This window comes from Coenobita brevimanus, chromosome 56 (assembly GCF_032717465.1).
Source record: "Coenobita brevimanus isolate Jiangsu-jjx chromosome 56, ASM3271746v2, whole genome shotgun sequence".
Classification (NCBI taxonomy): Eukaryota; Metazoa; Arthropoda; class Malacostraca; order Decapoda; family Coenobitidae; genus Coenobita; species Coenobita brevimanus.
The window spans coordinates 822,501-832,500 of NC_137009.1; the positions used below are offsets into that span (position 1 = coordinate 822,501).

At 42.4% G+C, this 10,000-nt stretch overlaps 1 protein-coding gene across 1 annotated transcript in view; it reads right to left on the bottom strand.

Moving 5' to 3' along the window:
- Nucleotides 1–10,000, bottom strand: part of LOC145401592 (cartilage oligomeric matrix protein-like) — an 80,313-nt gene that overhangs the window by 62,480 nt on the left and 7,833 nt on the right. Inside the window, exons 2-5 of the mRNA XM_080273785.1 lie at nucleotides 4,210–4,343; nucleotides 3,115–3,324; nucleotides 1,497–1,656; nucleotides 981–1,158 (exon numbers count right to left, since the gene is read on the bottom strand). Of these exons, the coding sequence (XP_080129911.1) occupies nucleotides 981–1,158; nucleotides 1,497–1,656; nucleotides 3,115–3,324; nucleotides 4,210–4,343 (682 nt within the window). The remainder of the gene's footprint in view (nucleotides 1–980; nucleotides 1,159–1,496; nucleotides 1,657–3,114; nucleotides 3,325–4,209; nucleotides 4,344–10,000) is intronic.

Genomic DNA, 10,000 nt, shown 5'->3' on the forward strand with positions numbered 1-10,000 from the left:
TATTTTGCTTATTACACCTTACGGCTCCCTAATACCTCTTCTCAAGCGATTTATTTTGCTTATTACACCTTGAGCTCCCTAACACCTCCTCCCAAGCGATTTATTTTGCTTATTACGCCTTGCAACTCCCTAACACCTCCTCCCAAAGCGGTTTGTTTTGCTTATTACACCTTGAGCTGCCTAACACCTCTTCCCAGGCGGTTTATTTTGCTTATTAAACCTTGCAGCTCCCTAATACCTCTTCCCAAGCGATTTATATAGCCTATTAAGCCATGCAGCTCCCTAACACCTCTTCCCAAGCGGTTTATTTTGCTTATTAATCCTTGCAGCTCCCTGACACCTCTTCCCAAGCGATTTATTTTACTTATTAAACCTTGCAGCTCCCTAACACCTCTTCCCAAGCGATTTATTTTGGTTATTAAACCTTGCAGCTCCCTAACACCTCCTACCAAGCGATTTATTTTGCTTGTTAAACCTTGAAGCTCCCTAACACTTCCTACCAAGCGATTTATTTTGCTTATTACACTTTGCCGTCCTCTTCTGTGCTACTTAAATCATTCCAATATCACCATACTCTGCATAAATAGCGTACAAAGAGACATTAGCCACTCACACGCAGAAATAAATCGGTAAGGAAGAGGTGTTAGTGTACAAAGCGATATTAGCCAGTCACTGAAATAAATCAGTAAGGAAGAGGCGTACAATACTGGCCACTCACAGAAATAAATCGGTAAGGCGGAGGTGTTAGTGTACAAAGTGATATTACCCATTCGCATGCAGAAATAAATCGGTAAGGAAGAGGTGTTAGTGTACAAAGCGATATTACCCACTACCATGCAGAAATAAATCGGTAAGGAAGAGGTGTTAGTGTACAAAGCAATATCAGCCAGACGCAGAAATAAGTCGGTAAGAAGGAGGTGTTAGGCAGCGTCTGTAATCACTGGGAACGCGAGCCGGCCTCACAGGTAGCGTCCTCTCACCTGTCCTGGTCAGTGTTCGTGTCGCAAACATCGCCAACCAGATCACCGTCGCTGTCCTCCTGGCTCGGGTTGGACAGGGACGGACAGTTATCACACGCGTCACCAACCCCGTCACCGTCAGCATCCCTCTGGTCAGCGTTGTCAGCGTGTGGGCAGTTGTCAGCCTCGTTAAATAGCCCTGATAGACGCATGGGTGTCAGCTGGATTGAGTTGCATGTGTCAGTCTAGCCCTTGTTGACACTATCACCTTGTTTTGTATTCAAGATACGGTTACAGAGGAGAACAGATGCTAACAGAGGACAACAGATGGTTACAGAGGACAACTGATGCTTACAGGGAACAACAGATGCTTATGGACGTCAACAGGTGATTTTAATGTAGAATTATTTACGCCTAAACTATAAAACTGGTGACCTGGTAGGAGCAACATCTGGCACTGTTAAAGAGTTGTTCCATATGGCAAATCTTTCTCTTAATTTGAACAATGAACAAATTTAAACGGCCATGCAATGTTACCGTCGCCATCAATGTCATCATCACATGCGTCGCCTATAGTGTCGCGATCAAGGTCCACCTGGCGGGGGTTGGCCAGGTAGGGACAGTTATCACAGGCGTCACCATAACCATCACCGTCACTGTCTTCCTGGTCTGGGTTGGTCACAAGTGGGCAGTTGTCCTGAGAAAGTACAACCAGACAATTAGAGGTCCTAGTAATTCTCTTGGGGTACAAACACAAAGAATGCAGGTTACTTGTGTGTATGTTACCCGTTACTGAAAAGTGTAGTGAGTGTTATAGCATCAAGTGTTGGTGCAAATAGACGAATGATCACCCCTGTTTTTTTCTTTTTTTTTAATGCTAGGAAGAAGGAACCAAAGGCCATGAGCCCACAGTAACTGTTCCTTCCAAGAGAAAAACAAAGTACAAGAGAGAGCCAAATTCAATATTTGATCATTTCGAGATGCCTGGACATGCTGCGTTTGAAAGACTGGAGATAACAGGAAGCAGAAAATACAGACAGAGGGAGACTGTTCCAGAGTTGACGTGTTGCATAAATGAGTGCAACAGGTCAACTCTGGGCTGGGAGTAACGGTTAACTCTTGCATTAGAGAGCTGGACAGAAAAGGGATGAGAGTTTGCTGTTAGATGGGTGCTACGTGCCTGTCATAGAGGTGGAGGAATGCAAGCAGACAGTTCAGAGGAGCAGTGACCATTGAAGCAGCAATAGAAAAAAGATAAAGATGCAACAGTGCGGCAAAGAGACAGAGGTTGAAGGGAGCCAGTAAGAGGAAGAGAGTTAATGAGACGAAAAGCCTTTGACTCCACCCTATTGAGAAGAGTAGTATGTGGGGAACCTCCCCACACATGAGAGTTGTACTCCACACAGGGGCGGATAAAACCCCTGTATAGAGTCAACAATTGTGCAGGGGTAAAGAAGGAACGGAGTCGGCTTAGCACACCTAATCTCTTGGAAGCAGATTTTACAAGAGATATAATATGATCTTTCCAAGATAAGTCCCGAGTAAATGAAACCCCAAGCATGTTCAAGGATGATGCAGGATTAAGCTGAATATTATTAAACATTAGTGGGTACTCCTGTGGAAGATTTTGTCAGGTTGATAGGTGTAAAAACTGAGTCTTTGATGCATTAAAAACAACAGGATTATTTTTACCCCAGTCAGAGATACGAGCCAAGTCAGACATTAGGTGTGCCATAGCCTCATCCCTTGTTTGTTGAAGTAACTGCTGAGATGGGCGTTGCGGGAACCGAATGGAAAAGTGAAGGGTGGATTCATCAGCGGACGAGTGGATAGGGTTAGATGTACAACTTGGAAGATCATTGATGAATAAAAGGAAGAGAGTTGGTGCTCCTTGTCGGTGTAAATATACTCACTGTGATACAACAAAAACTACAGACAAGGAGAATAAGAATGCAGTGTTGTATACAAGGGAAAAGCTGACTAGAAAATGCCTGGGTGAGTTTTTTAAGGGAGTTACTAGGCAAAAAACATAATTAGAACAGTACAGCCTTTGTGTGTGAAAATGTGCTTGTTTCTAGATATCAAAGAATGCGCTTGCGACTTACGTAATGCTGTTTAACTTATTTTGATGTTTGTGTTGCCGTGAATCACATACCTCAGCAGTAACAGCATCGCCATCAGCATCTGCATCACACACATCACCACGCCCGTCACCATCAGCGTCCTCCTGGCCAGAGTTGGGTGTGGTGGGGCAGTTGTCTCGGCGGCAGTGTGGTGAACGGCAGGTTAGCTCCACGTCAGGGTACCCGTCCAGGTCTGAATCTGGTCCACACTCCACTCCATCACCTGCCGTGCCCACCTCACACTGCAGGATATGTTACAGTATTAACCACATTCCATTTAACCATCCACCTACCCACCTCACACTGCAGGACATGTGGCAATATTACCCACACTCCATTTAACCATCCATGTGCTCACCTTACACTGTTAATTCAAGGCAGGAAGAGCTTACCTGGACAGCTACTCATTAAGGTGTTTCTAAATACAGGTTATAAAGCAGTGACAACAATGCAGATGAAGGACGAAAATTTGAATGAGATCTTCAATTGTATATTCTACGCTCCTTTCACTTTAACTTGGCCCAGAATTTCGTTCTATAGTAGCCCATATCAGGTAGCTCAGTGGGAAAAGAAGACAATGCCATGCTTCTACAACCTTTTCATAGCACTTCTTCGTGACCAGCATCATAGATTAGCGTTACTTTATTGCTACGACTCAGCATTGAAGATGGATAGATGACAATTTTATGCCAGAGTGCAGTAAAAAGATCATAATAACCTACTGATAACTCCAAACATAACCCTCCTTCTGTCAACACTTGCATGATAACAGCACCTCTTCTTCGTGACTAGCATCTTCGTCTAGCGTAAATTCAGCGTTAATCTATTGCTACAACTCAGCGCTGAAGATAAAGAGGTGACGATTTTAGTGGAGTAAAAAGATTATAACCTGATGATAACTCTATAAATAACCTTCCTTCTGTCAACGCTTGCATGATAACAGCACCTCTTCTTCGTGACCAGCATCATCGTCTAGCGTTAATCTAGCGTTAATATATTGCTACAACTCAGCGGTCAAGATGAAGAGGTGATGATTTTATGCCAGAGTGGAGTGCAAAGATCAAAATAACCTACTGATAACTCTATAAATAACCTTCCTTCTGTTATTACCTGCATGTTAACAGTACCTGGCCTCTCTGTTGACAGTGGGTGCCGTTGCCGTGGAGGGAGGGAGGGCAAGGACCACAAGAGAAGAAGGGAGTCGTAGGAAGGTCGGTACAGCGCACGCCCGGGAAGCAGGGAGCAATATCACAAGGCGTCACTGTAAACACACACACACACACACACACACACACACACAAAGTTGATCAGTGGAATGCGCTACGAAATGAAATAGTGTGTGTCATAACAATTCCTAAATTTAAGGATATGTATGATACAAATGGTTTAAGACAAGGAACAGTACGAGCTTGACTCCTTCCTGTAAAGATGCAATTAGGTAAGAACACACACACACACACACACACACACACACACACACACACACACACACACACACAGAATTACTTAAGTGTATATATAAAGTGTAGATACTGAATTACATGAAATCAGTAATGTTTGCAGTGTAACCTGAATTATATTTGTCATTCGTGCAGTCTACGTAACAAATAAAACATTCTCTTTTGTATGTTGTATGTGTATTAAATGTCTCTTTGTGAAGACTCTCTCACAAATACTAAGGAAGACTCTCTCTCTCTCTCTCTCTCTAATGTACTGAGTTATACTGTCTCTCTCAATAAAGTACTGAAAAATACTCTGTCTGTCTGTCTGTCTGTCTGTCTGTCTCACTCTCTCTCTCTCTCTCTCTCTCTCTCTCTCTCTAATGTACGGAGGTAGTCTATCTCTCAATCAAGTTCTGAGACAAATCAACCTCATTAACAGAAATCCTTAAACAATTCTAATGACCTCACGTGTAATTAACCTTAAACTTAATTACTTCTCTACCTACCTATAATTACCTGGATCCACCTTGCCAATTAGGGGGTACTTAACTTACGATCACCTCAGCCTAACTTATGATCACAAACTAACTTACGATCACCTCAAACTAACTTACGATCACAAACTAACTTACGATCACCTCAGAATAACTTACGATCACCTCAAACTAACTTACGATCACCTCAAACTAACTTACGATCACAAACTAACTTACGATCACCTCAGAATAACTTACGATCACCTCAAACTAACTTACGATCCCAAACTAACTTACGATCACCTCAGAATAACTTACGACCACCTCAAACTAACTAACTTACGATCGCCTCAAACTAACTTACGTTCACCTTAACCTAACTTACGATTATCTCAAACTAACTTACGATCACCTCAACCTAACTAACTTACGATCACAAACTAACTTACGGTCACCTCAGAATAACTTACGATCACCTCAGAATAACTTACGATCACCTCAGAATAACTTACGATCACCTCAACCTTACTTACGATAATCTCAAGCTAACTTACGATCACCTCAACCTAACTTACGATAATCTCAAACTAACTTACGATCACCTCAAACTCTTACGATCACAAACTAAATTATGATCACAAACTAACTTACGATCACCTCAAACTAACTTACGATCACCTCAAACTAACTTACGATCACCTCAGCCTAACTTACGATCACCTCAAACTAACTTACAATCACCTCTAACTTACGATCACCTCAGCCTAACTTACGATCACTTCAACCTAACTTACGTTGACCTTAACCTAACTTACGATAACCTCAGAATAACTTACGATCACCTCAGAATAACTTACGATCACCTCAAACTAACTTACGATCACCTCAAACTAACTTACGATCCTCTCCCTAACGTAAGATTTTTTTGCGTAAGAAGGGTATGGAAAGGAACAGTCTTAAGAGATATCGAACGTCTATCTATCTATCTATTGACAGACACCTTCATCCCGTAAGGGGTGGCCACAAACAAATCGCCTCCATGTTGCCCTTTCCCCAGCCAGTTCACTGCCTTCCTTCCAGCTCACACCTCCCTCTCTCATATACCTCTCCACTCCATCCCTCCATCTTATCCTCGCCCTCCCCCTCCCTCTCCTCCCCCTTCCACCTCACTCACACACTGTACAGTCTCCTCGTTAGTCTCTCACTCTCCATCCCTCCAACGCACACTCCTCTCTCTCATATACTTCAACACTCCGTCTCTCCATCTCACCCTTGGCCTTCCCCTCCCTCATCTCCCCTCCACCTCACTCATATACACTCTCCTTATTAGTCTCTCGTTCTCCATCAATCGAAATTAATCAAAGTTACGACAGTACATCAGTCGTATGCTACGTATGAAGGGGCGACTATCATCCACTCACTTGATGTAGTGCTGCCTACTTCTTCCTTCTCCCTTATCATTCTTTTTCTGTGTCTGTCCTCCTCTCTTCCTATTTCTCACCATCATCCACTCACTTGATGTAGTGCTGCCTACTTCTTCCTTCACCTTTATCAATCTTTTTCTGTGTCTGTCCTCCTCTCTTCCTATTTCTCACCATCATCCACTCACTTGATGTAGTGCTGCCTACTTCTTCCTTCACCTTTATCATTCTTTTTCTGTGTCTGTCCTCCTCTCTTCCTATTTCTCACCATAATCCACTCACTTGATGTAGTGCTGCCTACTTCTTCCTTCACCTTTATCATTCTTTTTCTGTGTCTGTCCTCCTCTCTTCCTATTTCTCACCATCATCCACTCACTTGATGTAGTGCTGCCTACTTCTTCCTTCACCTTTATCATTCTTTTTCTGTGTCTGTCCTCCTCTCTTCCTATTTCTCACCATCATCCACTCACTTGATGTAGTGCTGCCTACTTCTTCCTTCACCTTTATCATTCTTTTTCTGTGTCTGACCTCCTTTCTTCCTATTTCTCACCATCATCCACTCACTTGATGTAGTGCTGCCTACCTCTTCCTTCACCTTTATCATTCTTTTTCTGTGTCTGTCCTCCTCTCTTCCTATTTCTCACCATCATCCACTCACTTGATGTAGTGCTGCCTACTTCTTCCTTCACCTTTATCATTCTTTTTCTGTGTCTGTCCTCCTCTCTTCCTATTTCTCACCATCATCCACTCACTTGATGTAGTGCTGTCTACTTCTTCCTTCACATTTATCATTCTTTTTCTGTGCCTGTCCTCCTCTCTTCCTATTTCTCACCATCATCCACTCACTTGATGTAGTGCTGCCTACTTCTTCCTTCACCTTTATCATTCTTTTTCTGTGTCTGTCCTCCTCTCTTCCTATTTCTCCCATCTTTCCTGTCACTTCTTATTACTCTTCTTTCCTTTTCAGGTGGCTTTACATTGAGTGACAAGCCTAATGGTTTCCTGTAAGCCAAGAAACCATTTACAACGCTGGGTGGTAACCATATAACCAACCCATACGTGTTCCCTACGTGTCAACAAGTGGGTTGGTGGAGGGTTAGTGCCCCTCCCCGTAAAACAACTAACTCAAAGACAAACGGCCACCCCTTACGGGATTATGGCGTCTGGCTAGAGATAGATAGACAGAGAGACAGACAGACAGACAGATAGATAGATAGATAGATAGAGAGATAGATAGATGGATAGATAGATAGATAGACAGATAGACAGACAAATAGATAGATAGATAGATAGACAGATAGATTATAATTCTTGGGTGAACTGTTGCAAGAGAAATAGTTAATCATGTGAGTGGATGGTAAGAAATAAGATGGCACGATAAACTGCACTTGAACTTCTCCCTAACCTCAATGCCTAGTCAAAATCACAGCCTTACAAAGTCTTCTGAATTCTTTAATCAAAATATTATATAAGAACAGGGAGTTGCAGTCAGCCTAATAATAATAATAATAATAATAATGATAATGATAATGATAATAATAAAACTAAAACTAAAACTAATAATAATAATAATAATAATAATAATAATAATAATAATAATAATAATAATACTAATAATGATACTACTACTACTACTACTAATAATAATAATGGTAATAATAATAATAATAATAATAATAATAATAATAATAATAATAAAAATAATAATGATAATAATAATAATAACAATAATAATAATAATAATAATAATCTATCTATCTATTGCCAGACGCCTCAATCCCGTTCGGGGTGGCCACAGACAAATCGCCTCCACGTCGCCCTGTCCCCCGCCATTTCACTGCCCCGCTCCCAGCTCACACCCCCTTCTCTCATATTCCTCTCCACCCCATCCTCCATCTCATCCTTGACCTCCCTCTCCTCTCCTCGACCTCACTCACATACACTCTCCTTGTTAGTCTCTCGTTCTCCATCCCTCCAACTCGCACCCCTCCTCTCTCATATACCTCTCCACTCCATCCCTCCATCTCATCCTCGGCCTCCCCCTCCCACTCCCCCCACCTCCACTTCATTCACATACACTCTCCTCGTCAGTCTCTCACTCTCCATCCTCTCCACATGGCAAATCCTTGGTAATTAATATGACTCAAAATAGCACACATCGCCTTATATTGGAAAGAAATAATTTTGAGGAGACATTTTATTATTTTCTTCGTCTGCAAATCTGGAGCATTTTCACATCCATTGATCCAGGGGTGTGCCATACTTTTGCGGTTGATTGTACATTTGTGTTTAAATCAAAGAAAGAGCAATGTATTGGTTAAGGACTGTTTTTTATAATGGTGTGTTGTCTTTCAATTACCGTAGTCTTCTCTCTGGTAATCATTTCCTCCACAACGACGCTGGAAGAAAGGTATTGTATTCACCAGTGTCTGTCTGTGTTTAAATAAAAGGAAGATCGCTGTATTAATTGCTGATCGTTTTTTTGAATGCCCTTTTGTCCGTAATTTGCTTTCTGCCTGTTAATTATTTCCTCCACAACGACGCTGGACGGAGGGGATTGCATTCACTAGTGTCTGTTTGTCTGTGTACAAGACATCTCAAGAAACTGTTACCAGATTTTAATGAAACTTGGTGGACAGGAGGGCAGAGGGTTAAGGAAGAGTTCATCAGATGTTGAGGTGGATCCGGATGTAGGAATAAACCGTATAGTACTGGTGAAGGTATGCAGTCTCTGAGAATGTGTAACAGGGCTGACAAAGACCGCAGAGTTAATTGACTATGACAGGCCGTAAAAGCATTCGTCTGGCAGGAAGAGAGGACTTGAGGCAGTGAATCTAAAACTGTACCGGCTATGGAGGGGGTATGCTGCCTCTGAGTCCTTTCTAGTTTACTCATTCCTTAACCATATTAGCATGCACGCCTATCTCAAATTTTATCTACTTTTGAACAGCTAAAATCCACCATATATGAAAACTGCCACACCTGCAATTTTTGACTTTTTGAACGTGATTTGCCTGTCAGACGGATCAGCAGGGATGGAGTGGATAGGTATATGAGAGACGGGGGGAGGGAGATGTGAGCTGGGGGAAGGGCAGCGAAATGGCGGGGGACAGGGCGACATGGAGGCGATTTGTTTGTGGCCACCCCTTACGGGATCAAGGCGTCTGGCAATAAATAGACAGAAAAGCATAACTGTGAGATGGGTAATGCGTTGATAGAATTACAAAATGTATTATAATTAAGGTAACTGAATCGTAATTACATTTTTAGCACTTCAATTACTGTACTCATAGAAGCAGTGTTGCCAAGGTGGACTGGGCTTGAACAGTGTTGCCACTTACCTGGTGTGCACATCATACACTTGGCTAGACTGACTCCTTCCTCACACACCAGACGGGGGCCAGCATCTGTGTGTGTGTAGATGGGGGTTAGTACACACACACACACACACACACACACACACACAACAAACTCTCACAGAGCTCTTTAACTCACACACACACACACACACACACACACACACACACACACACACACACACACAAGGATAAAGTAAGACACGATCCGGAACCAAGAAAT